Here is a 27,630-nt window from a genome sequence, read left to right as displayed (position 1 = left end):
TAGTTTTTAGAATATGAATTTCATTATTTTGTAGAATATGAATGATGGCATATACTGATTGTTAATAATTTGTATTATTGAGAAAAAAATGTTTAACAAATGTGTAATTAGTATTAGATACTATTTAAAAGAATTAGTTGTATATGGATTTAGTGAAATGATTGATGATAGTAATTTAGTAACTGTTAATTATATGACTAGTAATTTGTTATGTTTTTTTTGTAGAAACTAAGAATGTTGACATGTAACCATCCAGTTCCTCCGGATTGGTACAACGATAGGGTGGAGGAGCATTTACGAATTACCGGGTTCTATCATGTGTCTCAGATTAGGATAGTTCAATGTCAGAAAGCATTGGTAAATGCTCTAATCGAACGTTGGCACCCAGACACACATACGTTTCACCTTCCCATTGGTGAATGTTCTGTGACTCTTGAAGATATGGCTCTAATACTTGGTCTTCCCACAGATGGTCTTCCAGTCACTGGGATGACAATGAGTAGTTTTGAAGCCATGGAGGCGGAGTGTCTGCTTCAATTTGGGGTTGCACCTCGTAGAAAGGACTGCAGATCAAGCTCCATAAAACTGACATGGCTGCGGAATCTAAAAGAAAATTTAGAATTGACTGACGAAATCAGTATACAGAGGTATGTGAGGTGTCATCCTGGGGCGACCTTTCGTCACCCGTCGCAGGTACGGATTCGGTATGAACCGAGGTCCGTTGTAAGCAGGCCATGTAGTGGGATTACCTAGTGGCCTAAATCGTGCTCGGTACACCCGCCGCACTTGATCCATCTTATACACATCATGAACATACAGTCGCCAATCCAGTCGCTGGTTGGCACAACATGCGAACACATGTCGACAGGGGATCCGGTCCACCTGGAACTCACCACAGTCACATCGAAGGCTACGTAGATTAACTGCAAACTCTAGCCCACTTGGCATCTCACGCACCTCAAAGACCTCATTCTGCCGGTCAAAGCAACTAACCTGTATGTTTCCTGATGCAAGTTGGTTTGCATGCAACTTCGATGTCACTATGCTATCTCAGAAAACACATGGCTAGCATTGATCCGAGCTTCCGCCTCCGCTCTTTTATGGGTGAACAACTCATTTAGCCTGTAGAATGTTGCCTTCACAAGAGCTGTAATGGAAAGATTGCGGGCACCCTTCAAAACTGAGTTGATGCACTCCACTAGATTCGTCGTCATGTGACCCCATCGGAACCCGCCATCAAAGGCCAATGCGTACTGTTCGCGAGGAAGTCGGTTTAACCAGTTTGTGTACGCCTCGCCGCGGTTCCTTAACCGCTGGTAACGCACTTCGTACTCCCGCACCGTCCTGGAATATCCTAGCAGATCAAAGCATATAGAAAGCAAAGTAATTGAGATCAATAGATTTATTTAAGGCACATCTATTAATAATTTGCTTAAATTTAGTAAATGTTTACCGATGTTAACGACCAATTTTTGGAGGTACGGTGCCTTGAACTTTCTCAGAAAATTCGACTCTATATGCCTGATGCAAAACATATGAAAAGCTCTAGGAGGTGACCAAGCTCCGTTACTACGTTCCACAGCTGCATTGATGGACTCGTGCCTGTCAGATATTAGACCCACTCCATCCCGAGTAACAACATGTTGACGGAGGTTACTTAGGAAAAAATGCCATGCATCAGAAGTCTCTCCCTCAACAATAGCAAACGCAATCGGGACTATATTGTTGTTGCCATCCTGTGAAACTGCCACAAGCAGACAACCCTTATACTTTCCGTACAAGTGAGTCCCATCCACCTGGACAATTGGCTTACAATGTCTGAATGCCCTAATACAAGGGTAATAACTCCAAAATACACGATGCAATACCCGAATATCACCCACCAAGTCATCGCCTTGATATGCAGGCATAGTCTCAAAATGGACAACAGCTGATGGCTCCTTGTGACACATGGCCTCAAACCATATAGGCAAGGCTTCATACGATGCTTCCCAACCTCCAAATATTTTTTCTACTGCCCTCTGCTTAGCCAACCATGCTTTTCGGTAACTGACGATGTAGTTGAATTTCGATTGCACTTCTGCTATAACCGATTTTACCTTTAAGGAGGGGTCAACTTCAACCAGTGGCTTTATTGCTTCTGCAATTGTGATAGAGTCCAGCTTCGAATGATCCTGTGAAATGGTGGCTGTGGTACAGGTGTGGCTACCATTATACCTCCTTATAACCCAACAGTACTTCCTGCTGATCAAGCTAACCCTGATAAGCCAATCACACCCTGACCTATACTGTGTACACTTGACATAAAATGTCAACGGCTCAGACTCATATACCCGGTAGTCTACGCTTCGTCGTATGGTATACTCCTTTACTGCCTTAATAACAGCTTCTCTGGAATTGAACTCCATCCCAACGGCAAATTCACCATCTGCGACCATAGGAATTTCTGCTGGGACAAACGCCATAAGATAAATTTCATTAATACGCAGATATCTCAAAACCGACTCTAAAGGTAAATCAAATTTCACTGCATCCAGTATGCTATAAATCAAAACCTTCAACATGTTATGATGTCACACTAAACAATATAAGCACATCAGCAGCAAATGTAAAAAACCAGACCGGACCGACCGGAAACCCAAACGAACTGCGCCGGTCTTGTTCGGTTCATGGCATTTGAACCGTACAATAGATCGGGCCTGTGCACATAATTGTTACAAACTCATGCTATTTGCTACAACCATATCTTATACAACATAAATATTATTTCCTAATAAACACTTGAAGCATATAAAAGAAAAAAAAACTCCTTAACGGATCGAGGACCGGTTAGATCCTGACAACTACGACACAGAACGCATGATTAAATAATGCTAAAAAAAGGGTAAATTATTCATAACTCAATCAATGTCTAACTAAAAAAATACTTGGATACCACGATTACGTACCTGCAGTCATATATTCCGGAAATTTCGGAACATGCATGGCTTCCAAGTCTAAAACTCGCATGAATGATGGCTCCTCAAACGGCACTTCGTTTGCGAGTGCATTTGCCACTTCTCCCACATTTGGGGCTATGGTTCTGTCACTTTGATCTTCATCACCATCTGGAGCAACAAATTCATAGTTGCTTTCGAACTCTTCTTCACTGTCACTATTATAATCTTCCTGTAGAATATTCCGATCAGCCTCAGATTGTTCAAACTCAACATACAACTCGATGAACGAGATCTGAGACCGGTTTTCAATATACATTGAAAACATCTCCTGCATGCTCGCTTCGTCTGTCACGTATTTGGTTTGATACTGTACGAATCCACCAAATACCGGTATGGGATATCTGTATAGAATACATGATATCTTTCTTGCCCTCTCAGAACCAATTTTTTCACAGATTACTCCTTTGAGCTCCTCAATGAGATAATAAAAGGAATAACAACATCTATTGGGCTTTCACAAATAAATTTAACTCCTTCAGTCGTTTCTAACAAAATCTGGCCAAAATAAAATATTTTTAGCAATACTCTGTCACTCATATTTTTCACTCACCACAAAAGAAACATAACCTTAGTCTTAGATACTACATTATCAAAATCAAAACTGAAAAAAAGAGAGAGTTTTTAAGAAGAAGGAACACGCAGCCGTTGAAGAAGAAGGAAGACGCAGCTAATGTCCCACCCACCAGTTCACTTCACCCTTTTATATCACCAACTTTAAGGAACTCGAACCCTACGACTAGGTTAACTTGAACACAAAAAAAATATAAAAGACCGAATTCAGACCATCCGATTTCTTCCTAATCTTTCAACAAAACGGAGAGTCCGAGTTCAATGATCACCAATTCAAACTCTCATCTATGAACTTGGACCGTGCGATTTTCATTCGCATTCCTAAGTTCTGAATTCGTTGGGTCCGAATTCTTCTACTCGAAGTTCTATCTCATTGCCAAACAAATCGGACTGTCCAATTTGTTTATAAAAATTTTAAAGCCTAAGAACTCGCACGGTCCGAGTTCCTTCATCTCAAACTGACAAAAATCTGTCCCACATATATGTGTAGTCCCCCCTAACTCCATATCCAAGCATAGCACACAGATGCCCTCCATAACTAAAAAATTGAGCCCATTAACAAATCCCATAGCTTGGGACACATATAGCATATGATTGGTAAGTGCGGCTAATTTTTTTTTTATATTGAGTTATTATTGGTATTTTTTATTAATATTATAATGTTTTAGTACAATGTAGTGATATGGAATTAAAAGAATAGTAAGTAACTGTTTTAATAAGACAAAAAATTAAAAAAAATTAAAAGAAATTGTGAATTATAATTTTAAATAAGACAAAAAAAATAAAAAATTGTGAGTTACAATTTTAATTTTTTAATTTAAAAAAATATAATTTATAAAATTGTGAATAACAATTTTTTTTGTTATACAAATTTTAAATAACAATTTGTATTATATATCACACTTGTAAAATATATCCATTTTAACTCATACTAAGGTATTACACAATTTCATCCATCATATACAAAATAATTAACTCAATGATTTTACATCAAATATCATAAAAATTTAATCAATATGGAACATGACGGAAAAATAATTCACCCAACTCCATCTGTCATTCAAAGATGGGGACAGCGAGCTCGTGACTATTACTGTCTTTATTACGAAAAGATAGCAGTAAAATTTAGTTCACAAATAATAATTAACGTGTTCAATTATTTATACATTTATTGTAAATAAATGTATTTGGAAATGGTGTATTTTAGTAATACATTATAAAAATATTTATAGTATGGGTCCACAAAAAATTAATTATTAAATTAGTTTTTTCATATAAAATACAAATTAAAAATATATAAAATATAACTGATTCAATGATTAATTTTTAATTTTTTATATACCTAATATTTATATTTGAATTAGTTATTCACGTAATCACGTAGTATTTGTATTCCTTTTACTCCAAAACAGTGGTAGTTAGGTTTTTAGGTAACCGTTTTTATTTTTTTGTAGTGAATAGTAGTGACTATCTAGTAGCTAACTAGTAATAACTAGTGAGTCTATTCCTCACGTCGGTGAGGGAAAAAAAAAAAAAACAATAATAGTATTGATCTGATCTCTTGCAACTTCAATTCAAGAAATATATGCTATTAATTTCTTTTTTTTTCCCTTTTCTGTGCATATATAAAAAGTGACCATATATATTATCTGAATTTTATGGAAATGGATCATCTGACCACAATCACACTTCACATTATGTCAAACTTGACTTAGAAAATTTTAAATAAAAATACATGTCTACAGATCAAGAGAAAGCTTACATAATAATGGTTAATTTAAAAGATTAAATATATTTTTATATATATTATTTTATATATCTTTTTGAATTTGTGTTTTTTTACACTTAATTATGAGCATGGTTCAATCAATAATAATTTATCTAATTTTATTATAAAATTATTTATGTCAAAAAATTTAAACTAATCAATAAATAATTATATATTTAACAAATTTAATAGATGATCATAATGAACGGCTAATATGAAGCCAGGTGCTGAAAGATAAGACCATGTACGAAACAAAGCATTGAATTGAGCACAACCACCACCACATTCATGGCTGACACTTCCATTACATGCCTTATCTTTCACATTTAAAACCCCCACTCCAAAACCTTCTATATAAACCCTACACTTTGCACCACTACCATTCACCCAAGTGCAACCAACCAATCACCCTCAAAATAAAAAACACTTGTTTTCCTTTTCATTCTCTATCAAGTCTAAATCACTCATCATCATGGCCAGCATTAGGGTTACATGCGTTGTTCTTATGGTGTGCATGGCATTGTTGAGTGCACCGTTGGTCCACGGCGCCATGTCGTGTGGCACCGTGACCGTTTCCTTGACATCTTGCCTCGGATACCTGCAGCGCGGGGGAGTCCCGACACCGACATGTTGCCAAGGGGTCAAGAATATCCTTGCCAGTGCCAGGACTCCCGCCGACCGCAGGACCGTGTGCACTTGCCTTAAATCATCGGCCGGTCAAGTTCCCGGCCTTAATCTTGCCAATGCTGGCTCACTCCCTTCCAAATGTGGTGTTAACATCCCATACAAGATTAGCCCCTCCACAAACTGCAATACGTACGTATAATTAATTATCATTAATATTTTTAATAATATAAAATTATATTTAATAGTATTAAATTATTCATTTTTTATTTAATTAAATGTTAGTCAAATTTTAATAAATCTTAACTTTTTCTTCTTACAAAAATACTATTAAAAAGATAATAATTTAAAATTATTTTAAAAATAATTAACAAATTTAAAATAAGATAATTTTAAACTAATTTAAATTGGTTTTTATTGTCTCTAACATTTCTGTAGTTATTAATTAAACCTACGGTATCATTTTTTATTTTCATCTTCAAATTGAAGAATAATAGTTTAATCTAGATCTTTTTCTAAAATCAGGTGACCGTTTAAACGATTTAATAAATTTTTAACCGCTTTTAATAATGTGGACCTTTTATATGTACGATTAATCTGACTGAATTTAAACATAAACAGATTTACTTTTTAGGTTGGGTCTATTACATTATCATCACAGTAGAATAAAGTATTTCATTCATTGATAATAACTAATATATAAAATATTTAGCCGTTATATGCATTTCCTTTCTACTAAGAACAATTTTTAAAAAATATATAATATGATGATCGAATGAATATATAAATTTAGGTTGAGAAATCTTAAAAAACATTAATTGTATTTGATACATTTTTAAGCAATGATATGATCTATATATATAGTCACCATCATAAAATAAATATTACTCTACTTATTAATCACATGTTCAGTCAACATCATTACTAATTATATTTGTTTGAAAAAATTGGTAATAAATTGACTTGATTTTTTTTTTTTTGGGTGTGTTGGGTTTCTTCAACATTGCAGCATCAATTCAATTCTCAAGTGTTTCACATGTGATGGAGAAGAATGAAAGCGGATCATAGCCAGTTTCTACTGAGAGATTATATTATATATCTTATGACCATTTTCATAGCATGCTTTATTTACTGAGAATAAAAAAAGGGAAAGGTTATTACGTGGGCTCCACTTGCGTGAGTCTATAAGATTTTCCCATAGTTTCATGGCATTTTGAATTTGGGTTTAGTTGTCATCATGATGTGCTATGTAATATGTTTAATTTCTTTCGGCCATTGTAATGTCACATGTGTTAGTAGTAATAATTCTTCTCTAATATTTTTCGCTTCAAGTTTTGCAAATTATTATTAGTTCTTCTCTCACAATTTATATTGAACATTAAAGAGGTTAATTATTATTAAGAGCATTACAAATCATACCTATACCCTGCCAAGTTACAACTAACTAATAATTAACCACCTAACCAATTAGTTATAACAGATTTCTAATCCTAGTTAGCTCCTATTAAGTATTAACCACTCTAGTTAGTTTGACTAAGTTACACCCTTGCTAAAAAGAAAGTTACTACGCATGAAAATTACACTTTATACTCAAAACATTATTGTTATTTTCGTGAAGTTACATTATTCGAGTGTCAGTAATACACTTACGATAATAAGATAATAACGAAAATTACTTTATTTAATTTAATATTTATAATTATATATATAATATTTATAATTAGGTGAATGTTATCCAACCCCTCTAAAATAATATGTAAGTTACCCTTTATTATATGTCATATTGTGATTAGTCCTTATTTTAACCATAGTTGGGTTATTTTATAATTTATTATTCTTAAAAATCAAAGCTCTACTCCCTTTAATTGAAGCACATTCCACTCCACTATTTTTTGTTCATCACTTCGTCACCTAGATTCGGTCCTTCCAAGCACGGTTGCGTTCGTGACAAGAAGCACCAACGTCATCGCCATCTACTGTCTTCCCACACAACCTCTATTTCTTTAGTGCATCATCCCTTAGTCACGTCGTTGAATTCCGTCGCCTATAACTTGTCATTTCCAGTATAGCCAGTGCTTCTTTTTGCCATATATCACTGCTTATCCATATAATTAATGGTTAATTTTAGTTATTAAATTTTTTATTAAAAAATATATCTTTATTTAATTACGGAACATATATTTATATGTAAAATATAATATAATAAAATAAATCTATTCAAAGTATTTAAAAGTATAATTAAAATTATGAACATACAAATATAATAATAAAATTTGTACTCCAAACAAATAAACATATTTTTTTATCATACATATATTATTTAAAAAATAAATATATTATTAAAATTAATAACAGAAATTTAAAATAATAAAATTTAACTTTCTTACCGTATTTTTTATAGTATTTTTATTTTTTTAATTTTTAATTTATTAGTACTTTATTATTTAATTAAAAATTAAACAAATTATTTTTATAAAAAATTATTTTTGTATTATATTAGAGAAGAGGCAAATATAGCAGTTTAAAAAATAAATTGTATAAATATTTAAGAGATAAATATGAAATACATACCTAAAATAAATAAAACAGACAAAATGGGAGTACTATTGAGAAATGGAGAATTATTTTTGTCTGTTTTATTTATTTTAAGCATGTATTTCATATTTATCTCTTAAATATCTATCTATATAATTTACTTTTGTATTTAAAAATTTTAATATTATCTATTTTTTATTTAAAAATTATTTTTACATTATTTTTTAAACTGTTATATTGGTCTCTTATTTAAGATAATACAAAAATAACTTATCATAAAGATAATTTATTTAATCATTAATTAAATAATAAAGTACGAATAAATTAAAAATTAAAAGAATAAAAATACTATAAAAAATACTTGTAAAAAAGTTAGATTTTATCATTTTAAACTTGTGTTATTAATTTTAACAATTTATTATTTTTTAAAATAATTTATGTACAATAAAAAATATATTTTTTCTAATTTTAATTATACTTTTAAGTACTCTAAATAGAGTTATTATATTATATTTTATATATGAATATATATTCTATCGTGTAATTAAATAAAGATTTATTTTAATAAAAAAATTTAATAACCAAACTAAACATTACTTAGGTATGTATTTCATATTTATCTCTTAAATATTTATACAATTTATTTTTTAAATTGTTATATTAGTCTCTTCTCTAATATAATATAAAAAATAATTTTTCATAAAAATAATTTGTTTAATTATTAATTAAATAATAAAGTACTAATAAATTAAAAATTAAAAAATAAAAATACTATAAAAAATACGGTAAAAAAGTTGAATTTTATTCATTTTAAATTTCTGTTATTAATTTTAATAATATATTTATTTTTAAATAATATATGTATGATAAAAAAACATATTTATTTTTTTGAGTACAAATTTTATTATTATATTTGTATGTTCATGATTTTAATTATACTTTTAAATACTTTGAATAGATTTATTTTATTATTTTATATTTTATATATAAATATATATTTCATCACGTAATTAAATAAAGATATGTTTTTTTAATAAAAGAATTTAATAACCAAATTAACCATTAATTATGTGGGTAAGCAGTGATTCAGGCCAAAAAGAGGCACTGGTTATACTATACTGGGAAGAGAGGTTGTGTCATGAACGCGACGGTGCTTGGAAGGACCAAATCTAGGTGATGAAGTGATAAACAAAAAATGGAGGAGTTGAATGTGCTTGAGTGGAACTTTGATATTTTAAGAATAATAAATTATAAAATAACCCAACTATGGTTAAGATAAAGACCAATTACAATGTGACACATAATGAAAAATAACTTACATATTATTTTAGAGAGGGTTGGATAGCATTCACCTTATAATTATATATTTATTATATTTAAAATTATACAATAATTATTATAGCCGAAATTGGTAAAAATATAAAAAGAACAAAAAATAAATTCTGACTGTTTTTTACCCAATTAAACTTTGACTTCCGACCATTTTCGTACACTTAAACCCCATCACGATAATAAATTGAAGGCGACAGAACAAATATGGACTAACCGAAATTTATGATTTTCAATTCGTAGATTTAATTGTACATTTTAAAATTTTGGGAACTAAATTGATATACACATTTAGTTTTAAAGATCAAACTAAAATTCATCCTTTTAATTTTGTATTATTTTTTATATATAGACTTGGTTTATTCAATCAATTTTTTATAATATCTTTTAATTCGATAAACTAATGACTATTTTATCATAAATTTAAATTTTATTTAAAAATTTATTATTGATTAATAAATTATTATATGCAAAAAAAATATGCTAATGGGTTGTTTTCTTAACTCATTTTATAATGATATGATCGTTGTATTGATGAGAGAATTTACAACTTTAACCAAAAAGATTATCATAATATAACAAAGAGTTTGCATTTATGCCCATAAAATTTTAAATGATTGGTAGTCTTTTGAAGTTTGATTTAGTATATTTTATCTCTTCTTATATATATGAAATATAAATAATGTTAAGTCACTGTTATATTTTTTTAAATTATCTTGTATTTCAATCAACATTATATATTTTTTTTCTTTCAAAAGTTTTATAAACAAACTAAAAATTAGCACTATATATTTTTATATAAATATATTATTTCATTTATTTTTAATATATATTTTATATTATAACAGTTTACTTTTTTGATAAAAGTGTATAAATCTAATCTCAAAAGCTAGCTTGACTAATAAGGATTGTCAAGGCTATTACGACTTTATTTTTATATATATATGGTGTGAGTATATAGGGATGACCTAATACCAATTTTAACTTTGTTTTAGAACTATATTAGAAATTAAATATGCCTAATAATAATTAACTTAAAAAATTAGGTTAAGTAATAAAAGTTATGTCACTATTATAAAAGATACCGTACTTTATATTTTTAGTCAGTATGATTGTATGAAACTTTATATATGCCATAAAAGTTTCTCATACTAGATTCTATTTTTATTTAAAAAAAAACGAGATTAACAATGATTACATTTTAAACTTTTTAATTATAAAAATACTAATATTATATTATATAATTATTTTTTCTAAATTTTTAGAAGTTGGATAAAAACCTATATATCTAAATACATAGTCAATAACCATACACATAATATTGATAATTTATCCGGTGACTATATATTTTTCTAATTAAAAAAAATACTATTAAAAACATTATTTTTAACGGTAATTAAATATTATTAACTAACTGTCTTATGTTTGTTGATAAAATATTTTAATAGTAATTATATAATTATCGATAAAAATTTTTTAATAATTATAAAAAATATATAATAATTATTATAATATATAATAATGATAAATATATAATTATCATAAAAATATAAGTTAAATTAGACCTATATATAGTACAGTCAAAATTTACTATTAAAAATGATTTTTCCGTAGTAAGAAAACACGCGTCCTTTGTCATTGGTCAAACACAAGCTAAGAATTTATTTGCTACATGTATATATGAACAAGGCTGAATAACCTAACCTATAGGAGTAACTAGTAAGGTAGCAATTAAAAGGGTAGCACTGTTTTGTTCCAAGCATGTGATTGAAGTGTGCGGAGTTATGGGCAAGAAATTAAAAAGCATATCAATCAGCCAACCAGATTGACAATGAAAGAAACGCTCTCGCTCATTGTGTGTTGTGCACTTCTTTTGTCTTTTTCCGATCCAAAATGACTAAACTCAGTATTATTTCTTTGTTACTCTAAGAAGATTATAATGTACCTTATTTTCATTGTATAAAAATAAATTAAAATATTAAAAAAGCTAACTCACCTCGCTTTAAGGCGGATTGACGACCGCCACACAGCTAGCCTGCCTAACTTTTTTTCTAAGTACTAAAATCAATTGAAATTAACTAGTAAAACATGATAAATAAAATTTTAATCATAATTCAAACGCAAATAAATATTCGTTCTCAACCTCTACCAGAAGTTACGTATGGGGTGATAATGATGGATAGATAATAACTTGTATTTTATTTGTGAATATATAATTTTGTGACCGTTAGGTAATAATTGTGACTAAATCATGATATTTTACCGTACAATCGAAAAACATCAGATAAACTGCCGCAATCTTCCTATTTAGTTGTGGTTATAAAAATCGCTACTAAATGTTTGCGATATTGATCGGTTTTATTCAAGATTTTAAAAATCGGTCATTGAACTATTTTAATTATTGATTTATTAATTTATTAGTTCAATTATAGTTTAACCGAAAATACTATTTTATAATAAAATAATAAATAAATTATAATAATGTTCTTAACTGCCTCAACAATTTTTGACTAAATTAGCTTCTACTACTGTACATACAAAACAGAAGTACACTTTTCAAAGCCACCAAATATAATCAGTAGGACCTATAAATGCAATCAAGAAATAATAAGACTAAAAAATTCAGATCCCATGAAAATAAGCACAGTCGCTCAAAGACGAAACAAAATTTTTAAAAACAATTTAATGACCTAAATAAAATATATATCAACAATTTATTGAATTTAGATGATAAATATAACAACTATTTAAGTGAAAATACATTGAATTTAGATTCATATTCAATCAGTTATAAATTCATATTTTCTTCTTCTGTCAATTATAGTCTAAACACAATTTTTTTTACATCAGCCTTTAATATATTAAGGAATTATGATTTATGACACAAATAATATGTCGAATTACCTTAACTTAATCTTTCTTTGCCTATGGAACAAAGAATTCATGAAAAATTAATCAGACTGTTATGAATCAACGTAACAACAATAGAAAAATATATATTAAAAAATCATTAAAAAAAATAAAAATCAGACTATAAAGAAAAATAGATTCATCATATATTTCAAGGCTTAAATAAAGATAAAGAATTTAGGTTGAATAAATATAGATATATTATTATTAACAAATACTTCTTGATTGATACCGTCATTCATAATTAAAATCAATAAATCATTAAGACAATCCCAATCTAAGCACAATTAAATCATAAAATAATAAAACACAACACATCAAAACCAACAGCACGTCACTAATCATGATCAATAATCAAAAGACATTCAATAATCAATTAACACAGAACCTTGAATAATCAATAATCAATAAAATAATTATTCAATAAAAAAATTAAGAACACACAAAATAGCTACACAGCAGAATCAGAGCTCATTCAACAAAAAATCACAACACACAAACACATCAACACAAAAGAACCATAGCTCATCAGCAATCAAATAATTATTCAATAAAAAATTAAAACACAAAACATTCAAATAATCAGTAATCAAATAATCATTGAACAATGCATAAAAAACGCAAAAAAAGTGAGCAGTGAACTGACCATCGAAGTCTGAGTCTCTGAGTAGAGTGTGTTGCCAAGACGAACGACACTGACCACACGACGGTGAGAAGGGTTGAGCTCGCAGAAGGAGAAGCAGGGAATGGAGACTTTAAGAACAGGACAAAAAGAGAAGGGTTGCATGCGATAGACAACGGCAATAGTTCGACGGACAGACGACAATAATGGCTTGACACACAGATGGACGACAGCTAAGGCTAGAGTTTTTAACTTTATCTTTGGTTGAGAGGACTTTGAGGTTGAATTGTGTTTTGGAGAACAGAGGAGGAGAGAGAAGAGGCTTAACGCTATTGATTATTGAAGCTTTCTTTTTTCTCTTTTTTGGTTATAAATAAATTAAACAGCGTCGTTTGGAAGAATTGGCCGATTTTTAGGTCGACCTGATCGGCCGGTTTAATAATTTACAGTCGATTTTGGTGATAGCAATTTTACCATATAGACCAAACCATCTTAATTAGCTTTTGATTTACAGTTGAATTGGTTCGACCAGTTAGTCTGATCCGATTTTTAAAACTATGAGTTTTACCATAGTGTTTGCAGTTGTTCATGAATATCGCCATCAATAATTAAGAATTTTTTTCTTTCTTTTTAGTTTAATTTGTAACAATTTCGTACCACGGTATCAGATGTCATAACTTGTAGCAGCCAGTAATTGAATAATTACAGTGCATAGGCCTCTACGTCAGCCGGATCCCAGGCCCCCTGCTCAAGAGCATTAGGATTAGGATCGTGTCTTAAAAAAGTGTCGCAAAAAATTTTGATTCATTTTTTTAAATTTTAATTAAGGCCATTTATCTTATCGAAATAATAAGGTCATTATATATATAATATTAAATATTATCTAGCAACAATATATTTAACCTTTTAAAATGTAATTGAATTTTCATTTCTAAATCAAATTCCTATAATCTAACAAATTTAATAGTTGATTAAATAACTTATAAAATAAAGTACATTTATAATATTTTTTATTTAATGATATATAAAATTTTAGTCGAGTTTAATTTTAATACACTGATACTATTAAAAAATTATACAGTTATCGATTGAATCAAATTCACAAGTATTTAAATAAATTTTTAAATAACAACTTTGGAAATAAATATTTTTACTAATATAATAATACACAGTATGATTAGTTGTCCATGTAAAATTTTTTTATATTGATAATACATGAAAAATATTTTTTTAAGTTTGATATTAAAAATTCAATTTAACCTAAAATAGATCAACGAATTATATTCCCATCGTTTCTTTAGAAATAAAATCTATTTTGATGCACCAATAATAATTTTTAAGGTGTTTACTCTAATACTTATATATAGATGTGTAATTTACTAAAAAAAATAAAAATTAATATTGAATTTAAAAATATAAAAATAAATAGTTTTAAATATTAAAAATTTACTATAAAAAATAAGTTCAACAAATTCGATACCAAACTCCTAGGCATCAAAGAATTTGCCATTTTCTAATATAAGAATTTGAAATGGGAATTGTTTATAAGAAACAAAAATAGAAAAAATTTCACTTCCATCGTCGGTCCCTAATTGTGTCAAGTATATTTAGGGAAGTGTTTTTAATTAATTTGCTTTTAGCATCTGGTACAACTGAACAAGTTGAAAATGGAACTGTCCACGTGCTAGGTCGTTAACTAGCTAGCTTATGCAGTTGAGCTTAAATAAGAGTTATGCTTTGTGCATTATGAATTATGCCAACTAGAAGCACAACACTTTTGGATGTCACTCAACCAAAATGCACACATCATCGATTAATAAATCTTCTTCGATCAATTTCAATTTTTTAAAAAGATAATTTTATAATATAATATATCAAAATTTCTAGACCTAAAAATTTAAAATTAGATTATTATTGACCTTAAAAAATATAATATAAAATAAATAAAAAATCTACGTAATATAAACCTAAAAAAGATTATGCTTTTAAATAGCAGGGTTTATAAATCATGAGAAAAAATTTGAAAATTTCACAATAACAAATAATGACAGTTTAAAATTTTCGCAAAATAACAACAAATTCTAAAATAATTGATATATTTTAATATAGCAGCAGTTATGTCAGCCGTTGTTAAAAATTGCCATAAATTCTTAAAAAACTACCATTAAATAATGTGCACCTTGTAGTGGTTATAATAGATAATTTTTTATTAAATAAACTATAGAGAAATTAACATTGAACAATTTTTATCCCATCAATCATAAATAAATTAATAATCTTTTGTATTCTATCTTATTATTGTTGGATTGCACATTGTCATTGTTATCGCTTTTCATTAACTTACTAAATCTAATATTTATAATTTTATATTTAGAAAAAAAAAACACACACACACACATATGAGATCACTACTTTAGTAGTTGAATCCAATCTAGAATGTACCAGATAACTCATCTGTGTTCTATCTCCTGCCCTACCGACAAGCAAATTAAAAGCTCCAAACTTAAATTAAGCTAGGTGGTAAAAGATGAAACGGTACACGTTCCATAGAGCATTAATTGAATTTTGCACCAACTAACAACAAACTATTATGGTTGATGACACTGCATATTATGGTACCTTATACCTATAGCCAATTTATTTTGATGTTCTTTTAATTGTTTTTTTAGAAAAATGATATTTTAATTATTATTATTATTTGAGTATATTTTAATTTTTTTAATAATATAACAGATAAATTTGGTATTTTTTCAATTTTTATCCATTATTTTTATAATATAAAAAAACAAAATTATAATAAAAAATAAAAATTTAATTTTAATACATAAAAAATTTAAAACATTTTATATAGTTATTCATACGATTAATATAAAAGATAATTACTTTTACTAACATAACTATACGTAATTGAATACACGTACAAAATTATTTTACATTGTGTATCAAAATTAAATTAAAAAATAATATATAAAAAATGGTACATCTAATATTTGTCTTTCCTTTGTTGCATGATCCCTACTCTACTCTTCTATATAAACCCCACAGCTTGCACCCAAAGTACTCACAATTAAAGTGCCACAATTTCCAATTACGTATCCACAACACCAAAGTAAAGCAATTATATTGCATTGTTGCATTAAGGCATCTTACTTTTAGTAACATGGCCAGCATCAAGGACAAGGTTGTTGCATGTGTGTTTATGGTTTGCATGGCCATTGTGGGTGCACCAATAGTCCATGCTGCCATCTCATGTGGTCAAGTTAACTCTGCCCTAGCACCATGCATCCCATACCTTACAAAGGGTGGAGTAGTTTCTCCGGGGTGTTGCGGTGGCGTTAAGAGCCTTCTTGCGGCCGCCAAAACCACCCCTGACCGCCAAGCTGCATGCAACTGCCTGAAAACCGCCGCAGGCTCCATTCACGGCCTCATCGTCGCGAATGCCGAGTCTCTTCCCGGAAAATGTGGTGTTAGCATCCCTTACAAGATTAGCACCTCCACCAACTGCGCCACGTATGTTAATTGGCTCATACATAACATGTTTAGTTTAATTCTCGTTTGAAATATAGTTTCTCTCTCAAATTAAACCTAAACCCTAAATAGATTAATTAATTTTGTGTTAAAAGAAATTTATAAATAATAAAAATTAAGGAACCTGCATGCATGCATGGATGCATATATGTTTAGTGAGCACCTTATTCTAATATTCTCACATGATTTTATATATAACTTTTTTAGAGGGACTTCCATCACTATACCCATATATTAAGCATTTGTTTTAACAATGCACCTTAAAATCAATTACTAATATAAAATATATATTAAAATATAAAATATATATTAAAACTAAAATTAAAATTATTACACTTATATTTATTCACAAATACATGATAACTGATTTTTATTAGGTATATAGTATTTTTGTTGTTTAAATTGTAACCATAATTGCTAGCTATTAATTAGTTGCATAAATTCCAACTTATGCACATTCTCATAACTATATAATTTTTATTTTACTTTACATTTTTGCATACATGGTTACATTTACACAATAACGAACTCTACCACACTTGAGCCTATAGATAGATGCGCATCTATACTTGCAAAAGCTTAATTAATTAAACACTAATGTATAATCTTTTTGCTTAAAAATTATCAGTAATTATAAATTGAGTTGATTTGTTTGTTGGTTGCTTTAATGTTGCAGCATCAAGTTCTGAAGAATAATGGATGTGGTGGAAGAGAAAGAGGATAACATACATAGCCAGTTTCTAGTAGCTTTAGTTTTCAGATATTTAATAAGAATAAAGGAACGCAAGAAGTGTTTCACTTATGAGAGTATACTCTTGTGTTTCCCTTAGTTTCATGACACTTGGCTCTAGTTATCTCTGTGTGTATCTCAGTTGGTTGTTGAATACTTGAATGTGTTAATAACCTATATAAGTATATATATTAATTCCACTTTGATTATATATTACTTTGCTTTTTATTTTCTTAATTTTTCTTTTTGGTCTTTATACATTGAGTCATTGACACGGGCCTTCTAAACAAAGATTTAAAATATGAATTCAACTTTTTTACATTACGTAAATTTATGCTAATAAAAAAAAAATATACCACTACAACAAAAGCGGCATTTAGCGGCGGTTCCTGGAGTCGTTTAGCGGCGGTTTAGTGAGACGCCAGAAGATGAGGCGTGACTAAACAGATAGTGGCGATTTTTTCCAACTGCTGAAATAACTGTTGTGAAATGAAACTTGGATTTTGCGGCAATTATTACTCGCCGCAGTATGTGGATAAAAAATGTTATTTTCTAATTTTGCGGCGGTTTGCAACCGCCGCTAAATGCCTGTGACTTGAAAATAACTTAATTTTATGGCGGGTGATAACTGCCGCAAAATATTAGAAAGGAAGACAATGTTACTGTTTTGCGGTGGTTAAAAACCACCACCAAGTTCAAATTTTCCATTAAATTTTTAGATTTTCTATTATTTTGTCTCTTTTGAAAAAGTATGTTTTTTAAACTTTAATTTTTTTTTACTTTTCAATTAATTTAGAGAAATTACAACCAAGTAAAACAGCTCAATTAACATAACAAACTAAATTAAATATGCAAACATAACATATATAAAGATATTATCATAACATCATCCAAAATAAAGTAAGAATGCTTAAGTTGAAGAAAATAAGCATAAAGCACTAAAACCTCTTAAATATAAAAATATCTAAGAACATTGATTGAAATTCAAAATTTTGTTGCGGGTCCTGATTGACAGATGAAGATGGCCCTGCGCATGACGAGTTCGGTGTACCGCCAAAAAAGCCAGCTCTGCAGCAATTTTAGCTGGTAAATTGCTTCCTTGCTGTTGGACTAGATATCCCAAGACCTTATGTATCGACTGTTTTTTCGCATGCTTTTCTTCTAACTTAGCCGTCAATTCTGCAATCCTCCTCTCGTACTCTTCATTGGGCTGTGCAGAACCCGACGGTTGTCCAGCAGCGTTACCAAAGACTTGGGTGGGACATGGTCCAACACCTAGGGTAGGAACTCGTCCTGGGTGCTCCTTTTCGAAAACTTGTGCTAGCGAATCATTTTGTGAAAGGTACTTAAAGGATCCATCCTGCCTCTTAACATTCGCAATTGCTTCCTACAAATATACAACACATTGGAAAGGCATGAGTTAATAGTAGCACGATATATACAGTAAGCTAAGTTGCTTCAAATATTCAAACATGACTTACACTAACAACAGGCGCATCGGGATGGATATACGAGCCATCTTTTTTCTTATGAGTCTGATAAACAACTCATCCTCTACCAACGGGCCTTCCTTGCTCTTTCTCCTATATCGTTGATATCGACACAATGTAGTAAACAACAACAACATATTTAGGAAGATTAATCAAAATCTTAATGCAAATAAGAACTTATTACCACTTCGTCTTTTTTTTCTTGCCAATGTTTTGGAGTCCCCAATATGTGTGTAAAGTTGCTTGCTCCGACTTAAAGCGTTCTCTTCACACTTTTTCTATGAACAAATAACATAACAAATATAAATAAGAAAGAGTGTTGAATTTAAAATGTAAGGGGAGTAATATGTATACACATGTATGTTTTTGTGGAAATAATAAAATATACCAAGGCTTACCTTTGTTTCTTCCTTCTGGCGATAGTCAATGAACTTTTTTCATTTATTTTCTTCTATTCCTTTCGAGTGATGCTTAAGATTTTTCTCATAAGTCCTTATTTCTTTGTAATACCTATGATACAAGTGGTGCCTTGTATCCTTCCAAATCTTTTCTATCCTCTTCATAATATCGCACTTTATTTTTCCTCCGACATTGTTCTCATAGTGAAAGATCCGCTGCAATTACTTGACATTGTCATTAACCAAGACCAACTAACAAGTATAAGACTGATAATTTAAAGAAATGCCATAACCATTACAGGCTAATTTAAATTGTTAAAGTATGACACTCAAATCCAGTACAAGCAGTCGCAATTACGTATAAATGAGAGGTACTTAAATAATGATGTAAAAAACAAAATATGAAAATCTTACTAACCATATAATTTATCCATGCAAAAGATCTTACAAAAAAAAACGAATACTAAAATTGATTAAATTGTTAAAGCTTAAAGCTGTACCTTAATCATGCAATATGCATGTTCTTTCTTAGTTTTGCTCACATGCTTCCAACTGTCTAAGTGTATGGGAAACTGGGAATAATCCGCACCCAAACTCCCTAAGAAACTACATAGTCCTGCCGCCTGACCAATCGGTTGCAGCTCTTTGTTAAATGGGAGTACTATCTTCGTATTGGAAGGGAGCGCTATAGCCTCCTTTACGCTCAGCTTAAAAACTTTCATCACGCTGTCCTCTAAGAAGTGTATGAAAAATAAAATTACTATTTAATCATTGTACAAAAGAAAAATAGGTGTAAAGGACTATAAAGATAACTGGTTACGGAAAAAGGAGGAAATTTTTTTTACTGATAACAGTAACTTCCTAGAAATCTGTATCTTTACATTTCTGGTTGTTATGCTGACCTTCAATTTCTTAGGCAGCAAACAAATCGTCGATGTGGTTATCAAACGAGGAAACTTTATCTGTCTCTGGATCATAATCCTCATCCTCTAATTCATGATCAGCCACTTTTGCGCGATGCCGAGTCTCTATGTGTTCTTAATTAATTAAACACTGATGTATAATCTTTTTGCTTAAAAATTATTAGTAATTATAAACTGAGTTGATATGTTTGTTGGTTGCTTTAATGTTGCAGCATCAAGTTCTGAAAAATAATGGATGTGGTGGAAGAGAAAGAGGACAACATACATAGCCAATTTCTAGTAGCTTAAGTTTTCAGATATTTAATAAGAATAAAGGAACGCAAGAAGTGTTTCACTTATGAGTATACTCTTGTGTTTCCCTTAGTTTCATGACACTTAGCTCTAGTTATCTCTGTGTGTGTGTATCTCAGTTGGTAGTTAAATACTTGAATGTATTAATAACCTATATAAGTATATATATTAATTCTACTTTGATTACTTTGCTTTCTATTTTCTTAATTTTTCTTTTTGGTCTTTATACATTGAGTCATTATTGACACTGGCCTTCTAACTAAAGTTATCGTATCTAAGCCATAATTTATTTTAATCGAACATTAAATCAATTCTTAGTTTAACTGATGAGTTATTCATTAAATCGTTTAAATAAAAAAACGGTTTAGTCATATTCAATATTTTAAAAATTAAACCGTTTTATTTCTCTCTTTACCCACTTATTACTGGTAATTCATCTCCTCTTTATCTAAACAGCAATCCACTCACATCACACACTACCTAATTTTCATGCCACCACTGCTCCTCTGTGTTATAACTTACATTTTTGCTCCTTCCCAACTTCTCCGTAATTTGAAAATTGTACTCTAAATCTATTACATTTGTTAAGAAACTCGTAAAAGTTGAAGTGAGAAATCTTTGATTAACGCCTATAGAAATTGCATTTGTCATTCCTTTAATTATCATTATAATTCAAAGTGGGTCCTTATAATTCAGGCTTTAGCCATAGTTCTGTCATTATTTCTCTCTTTAATTAAGGTATGAGCAAATATTTTTTCTATTTTTTAATTTGACATAATTTTGTGATGTTCAGAGATTAAAAAAAGACAACATTGAAAGGAAAATAGAAAAACATACATGAAAAGAAAAGAATTAAGAACAATGGGAGAATTCGATTAATGTTAGAGGTAAATTGCACTACAAGAAAAAAGTTAACTACTATTAGATATACCGGTGGAATAATAAAAATAATTTGCTGATAATATATTTATTGACAGATTTATCGTAAAAAATAATTTGACGGTATAACCCTCATCAGTAACAAATTATTGTTGGATTTTCCAATCCAACGATGATTATCGGTGAATTTTTTAGTGAATTCTTTGTCCAAAATTATTTGATTATTGGCAGAAAATTTCTGCCGATTAACGTTGGATTTTTTTTAGTAATTTTTTATTTCTTAACATAATTAGTAGTCAAATTTTATTTGTTTTCTTATTTTTTTAACACAATTAATAGTCAAATTTTAAATAATTAAAACCAAATAATGATTTTATTAAATATTAAGTATACGAATAAAATAAAATTTTAAATAAATAAAATACAATCAAATAGTCTAGAAGAAAATCCTAATCACTACAGATTTTGATAGTCATCATCGTCATCCCCCTAATCACTACAGATCCTAAGTATTAGGGGTGTTCGCGGTGCGGTTTGGTTCGGTTTTTGTAGGAAAAGCCATCCGATCCGATCGTTTAATTATGCTGCGGTTCGGTTTGGTTCGGTTTTTTTTCAATGTCATCCGAACCAAACCAAACCAATTAAAATCAGTTTGGTTTGGTTCGGTTTGTTCAGTTTTTTCAATCAAATAAAAAAAATTCTACCATACTATTATGCAAAATCATAACATTGAAATCGACAAACCAAAATACACAATAGCTAACAAAGTCTTGATCTAATGAAATATAACGACAATAGAATTCAAATACGACAATTAAAGAAGTTTAATAGTTCAACAGTCAACACAACTGAAAATAAAAATAAATTATCATTAGCAAAGTTATGGTGTCTTCTCCAACAAAATAGCTAAACTTCATAATGCAAACCAACCTGAAATTAAAAAAAAAAGTTACATAATAAGAACAACAACAACAATAATAATTATAATAATAATAATAGTATAAGGAAAACAATTCCTACCATAACAACTTAACAAGATGTACTTTAATCAGACTCAACATGCGAAAAAGGCAAACAACACGTATAATAACGAAAACCCTCCCCCTCAACATGCGAAAAAGGCAATCCATCCACAATAATCATTCTAGCAAGTGCTTGTCTACAACGATCAACATCAAATGACACGACAGAAAGTGAACTACCTATCCCTTTCCTATCATCTTTTACCACATCTTGAAAACAAAGAATCTTTTGGGTAGGATCTAATGCCTCCTTCGGAAATTTTTTGCATTGCGACAACAAGTGATTTTTCATGTTACTAGTGTCATTTTTATGTGTATCACATGCATAACTAGCCCCACACCAATTACATTTAGCTCTAGGATACTGTGGATTACTAGTTTCATCTTTAGTAAAGTGATCCCATGTCCAAGACCTAGGTCTACAAGGTTTTCTCTTACCTTCGTCGGTCTCAGTTTCAGCAGAGTCATCAATGGGAGCTTCTTCAACAGCCCGCCTTTTCCCTCGGCCTCTACTAGCAAGCTTCCTTGTGTTTCGATGAGGAGCTGGCACAGGAGGCAATGCAGTCAGAGATCTGATGCTTGTTGATTCATTCGGAATAGGAACGGGAGGCAATCCAGTGTCGCCCATATTCTCACTTGAACTGGCGTCAAACTACATAAACAAATACAATAAATCAAGGACAGAACAAGCAATAAAAGTTTAAATCATTAAGCAGCAGCCAGCAATAAACAAGCAATAAATTGAACAAAACCAGATAATCTTAACAATAAATCAATCACAGAAACAAGCAGCTGAAGTTTAGATCATTAAGTAGCAATAAATCAAGCATTAAACAAGCACAGAACCAACAATAAATCAAGCACAGAACCACCAAAAAACAAGCACTTTTACCAGCATTAAACAAGCACAAAACCAGCAATAAATCAAGCACAGAACCAGCAAACAACAAGCACTTTTACCAGCATTAAACAAGCACAAAACCAGCAAAAAAAACAAGCACTTTTACCAGCATTAAACAAGCACAAAACCAGCAATAAACAAGCACTTTTACCAGCATTAAACAAGCACAAAACCAGCAAAAAAATAAGCACTTTTACCAGCATTAAACAAGCACAAAACCAGCAATAAACAAGCACTTTTACCAGCAATAAACAAGCACAAAACCAGCAAAAAAAATAAGCACAGAACCAGCAAAAAACAGGCACTTTTACCAGCATTAAACAAGCACAAAACCAGCAAAAAACAAGCACTTTTACCAGCATTAAACAAGCACAAGATCAGCAATAAACAAGCACTTTTACCAGCATTAAACAAGCACAAAACCAGCAATAAACAAGCACTTTTACCAGCAATAAACAAGCAAAAAAACAAGCAAAAAAACAAGCACTTTTACCAGCATTAAACAAGCACAAAACCAGCAAAAAAAATAAGCACTTTTACCAGCATTAAACAAGCACAGAACCAGCAATAAATCAAGCACAGAACCAGCAAAAAACAAGCACTTTTACCAGCATTAAACAAGCACAAAACCAGCAATAAACAAGCACTTTTACCAGCAATAAATCAAGCACAGAACCAGCAATAAACAAGCAGCTGAAGTTTAAATCATTAAGCACAGAACCAGCACTGAATAACTGATAAACTGATAAACTGATAAATCAATAGACTGCTAAACTGATAAATCAATAGACTGATAAACTGAACAATAAACAATAAATAAGCAATAAACAATGAATCAGCAATAAACAATAAATCAATAAACTGATAAGTTATAACCCTAGGTCTAAATTGAACAACAAATCAAGCAAAGTTTACCTGAATAGATGGCTCGGGCTCCATATGAACTTGAATTGGACAATTGGTGGCTGGGTGGGTGGGCTCCAGAAATGCTGCTGGGTGGACTTGAGGCGGCGAGGTCAGACGTGGCGAGGTCGTGGGTGGGCTCCAGAAACGCTGATGGGTGGATTGCAGGCGGTGAGGTCGGACGTGGCAAGATCAGAGGTGGCTCCAGAAACGCTGCTGGGTGGAGGGCTGGAGGCTGGGTCGTGCACCGGCGGTGGGGGTTCTCCTCTGTTCGGCGGTGGGATTTGGAGGAACTGAGGAAGGCTTCGATCTGGGATTTGGAGAGGGAAGCTGTCGGCCTGTCGCGCATGTGGGGAAGGAGAAGGGGACAGGGGGAGTGGGGGTGTGGCCGTCTCACACTCTCACGAGTCACGTATGGGTGTAGGGGGTGGGGGACTGGGGTAGGTTTAATTTTTTAGGGTTTTGGGAAGAACCGGTTCGGTTCGGTTCGGTTAGGGTTTTGGTAGTGAGAACCGAAAACCGAATCGAACCGCAAAAAAAAGCAATACATCACTTTTTTCGGTTTTTTCGGTTTTCGGTTATTTCGGTTTTCGGTTTTTTCGGTTCGGTTCTTCGGTTTAGTTCGGTCCGGATCGGTTTTGAACACTCCTACTAAGTATTATTTCATATAAATTTTTCCTGCACAAAAAATATTTAGCACTAGTTAATCAAAACTAAATACTTAACTAAACAAAATAAAAGATATAACTAGCTAAGGTTTGAATATGTTGAGTTTTTACCGCCCACTTCTAAAATTATCGCTCTTTGGTCTCAATAGGGATCTTCTTGTAACTCGGCTATAGTGGTCGTACATAAGCTTGATGACATTGGTATGCTCTTGTGTATATGCATTGTTATTTGGTGTAAATCTATCAATGAAAACTTAAGATTAGTAGTTTCAGTCAAATCTGAACCAAACCATAAACTTCAATTATATTTAGATTTTTTAAAAATTTCGATAGAGTTTCATCTATAATTAGAAGGTGTCTAAAACTATCCATCAACAATTTACTTAAACAATTCACAAACAAATCATTATGGCAATATACAACACAAAATCAACAGCAACATCCATCAATAACTAGGAGTTTTCAAATACTTTCAGTAGTTCAAACCTACTAACCTAAATCGAACCCGTTTTAACAACTTAAATCCACTAAAACAAAAAATTGAATCTAACTAAATTAAACTAACTAACTAAAATGAAAAACTTAAGATTAGCAACCACGTATGTTGAATAAGAATATCAAAATAATTTACATTTAGAAGACTTAAAAAATAGTACTCACACTGTCAAAAATCATGCCAAATCGTCATCGTACGATGAGAAATGGTGGGGAGAATCTGCTGGGATCCATGATAGAATTCTGGCACTGCAGTATCTATCGTTGGAGGTGGTGTTATTGTCGAAATATTGGGCTACTGAGTAGATGAAAGTGGTGGAGGAGTCCACTTTGGTGAAGCAGCTAGAGGACTTCCTGGTAGTGGGGGTGGCACAACAGAAGGAGCCACGTAGTTGGAATTGCAGACCATGATAAATGGTTGATCCTGTGATCCCATCGCCTATGACATCCCAGTGGTAGTCAGAGTAGAGGGTGGTGACTGAGAAGTCTCAGGGGTACCAGTAGACACCTTCCTTCTACTGTGACCACGAGGTCAATTCAAGACACCTTTGTCTGTCGTCATATTTAGAAAGAGCATACCAGCAAAATATATGTCACAAAAATAATATAGTAGAAAATATATGTCACAACCTACAACTAAAATAAAAAATAACTCAAATACATATTAAAACTCACACAGTAGCACTTGATAGCTTTATGTCACAAATAGAGAAAGTAATTAAGTGTTCAATTCACTCATTTTAGTGTGTATAAGTTTCAATATAACTGGAAAATTTTCAAAAAAATGTTAATAAAAAAACTCACAATTCAACTTCACAATTTCAATGCAATATGCCAAATGAATTACTTAAATTATGTGAAGTACCAACATTCAAACAATTTAGGTTCTAGTATGTCCACAAGGCATAAGTGCACAAACTCGATAATCAAAGCAATAATCAGTATGAACAAGCATCACCAAGTAACAAAATGAATCATGCTGAATCAACTGCCTAAACATAGATAGTTAATTCAAACCGCATGGGAGTTACAACATGTAATTTAAAAAACTAAAAACACTTATAAAGACAATTTCGCAATACTTGACGTGCACGAATATCAAATATGCAAAATCAAAACAACCAAATAGTAATTGATAACTCAAAATCAAGTCAACGCCATTTAACCCATTTTACAACAAATTTTTAGCAAAATTGGCATTAATAACGGAAGTCATCAACACAATCAAGAATTTAACCAAATAGTTTCAGCAGCATATTCATCAGAAATGAATAAATTTCAAACACTTCCATCAGTCTCAGAATCTAGTAACTAATTCTAATCCTATCTTAACCACCCAAATTCACTAAAATATAAAATAACTCTAACTAAGCTAACTAACTAAAACTCAAACTAATAAAAATAAAACTAACCAAAACAGAATTGATAAAGAGATTTGATTAAGAACCTGAATTGCAAAAATGAAAAAAAAAAACGAAGAAAGGAAAAAGAGTTGTAGTGGCATTATGTTGTTTCCGAAGCCAAAGACAATAGTCGGTTGTCATCGGAATTACGTCGAAGCCTGCCTGAAGAAGAAACAGACCAGAGGGGGGCTTCCGGAGACACCGTTAAGGGTGAAACGACATGGTTAGAGAGAGAGAGAGAGAGAGAGAGAGAGAGAGAGAGAGAGAGAGAGAGAGAGAGAGAGAGAGAGAGAGAGAGAGAGAGTGAGTGAGTGAGAGAGAGAGAGAGAGAGAGAGAGAGAGAGAGGAGTAGGCAGAGTTGCGTTGAAGCTTGTATGAAGGAGAGACGGATGACGAGATAGGGCTGCTAGAAACGTTGTTAATGGGAAGAGATGAGAGGGTTAGAGAGAGATCAGAGAGAGAGAGGGTGAGAAGAGAGAGAGAGAGAGAGAGAGAGAGAGAGAGAGAGAGAGATTGTAATTCGAAATGAGGGGAGAGAGGGTTCACAAACATCAATCTATTATCCCCTTTGCCAGCAACCACCAGCCATCACCCTCATCTTTGTCGCCGCTGCCAATTCCAACCACTCACACTGCAGTCTCT

At 31.1% G+C, this 27,630-nt stretch overlaps 3 protein-coding genes and 1 long non-coding RNA gene across 4 annotated transcripts; 3 read left to right on the top strand and 1 right to left on the bottom strand.

Moving 5' to 3' along the window:
- Positions 1 to 234: 234 nt before the first annotated feature.
- Positions 235 to 753, top strand: LOC140177388 (serine/threonine-protein phosphatase 7 long form homolog). The gene has a single exon (XM_072210481.1). The coding sequence runs from the start codon at positions 235 to 237 to the stop codon at positions 751 to 753; it is 519 nt and encodes a 172-aa protein (XP_072066582.1).
- A 5,056-nt stretch (positions 754 to 5,809) lies between these two features.
- On the top strand, positions 5,810 to 6,163 carry LOC112751532 (non-specific lipid-transfer protein 1). Its single transcript, XM_025800695.2, has one exon. The coding sequence runs from the start codon at positions 5,810 to 5,812 to the stop codon at positions 6,161 to 6,163; it is 354 nt and encodes a 117-aa protein (XP_025656480.2).
- A 1,444-nt stretch (positions 6,164 to 7,607) lies between these two features.
- LOC140180104 (uncharacterized) lies at positions 7,608 to 13,698 on the bottom strand. The gene is made up of 2 exons (XR_011874237.1): positions 13,382 to 13,698; positions 7,608 to 8,056 (listed from the first exon to the last, which is right to left on the bottom strand). It is a non-coding gene; the product is annotated as an uncharacterized lncRNA (long non-coding RNA).
- Positions 13,699 to 16,413: 2,715 nt separating this feature from the next.
- LOC112751521 (non-specific lipid-transfer protein 1-like) lies at positions 16,414 to 17,826 on the top strand. Its single transcript, XM_025800684.2, has 2 exons — positions 16,414 to 16,867; positions 17,562 to 17,826. Exons 1-2 carry the CDS (start codon positions 16,518 to 16,520, stop codon positions 17,572 to 17,574), a joined length of 363 nt encoding a protein of 120 aa, XP_025656469.1. The 5' UTR covers positions 16,414 to 16,517; the 3' UTR covers positions 17,575 to 17,826.
- Positions 17,827 to 27,630: the final 9,804 nt, after the last annotated feature.

This window comes from Arachis hypogaea, chromosome 2 (genome assembly GCF_003086295.3).
Source record: "Arachis hypogaea cultivar Tifrunner chromosome 2, arahy.Tifrunner.gnm2.J5K5, whole genome shotgun sequence".
Lineage (NCBI taxonomy): Eukaryota > Viridiplantae > Streptophyta > Magnoliopsida > Fabales > Fabaceae > Arachis > Arachis hypogaea.
Note: the sequence above shows the minus strand (reverse complement) of the source record. Positions and strands in the feature narration are given on the sequence as shown.

What these genes read in the sequence shown, in the direction of transcription:
- LOC140177388 (XM_072210481.1), top strand. Translation starts at nt 235, where the DNA reads ATGTTGACATGTAACCATCCAGTTCCTCCGGATTGGTACAACGATAGG.
- LOC112751532 (XM_025800695.2), top strand. Translation starts at nt 5,810, where the DNA reads ATGGCCAGCATTAGGGTTACATGCGTTGTTCTTATGGTGTGCATGGCA.
- LOC112751521 (XM_025800684.2), top strand. Translation starts at nt 16,518, where the DNA reads ATGGCCAGCATCAAGGACAAGGTTGTTGCATGTGTGTTTATGGTTTGC.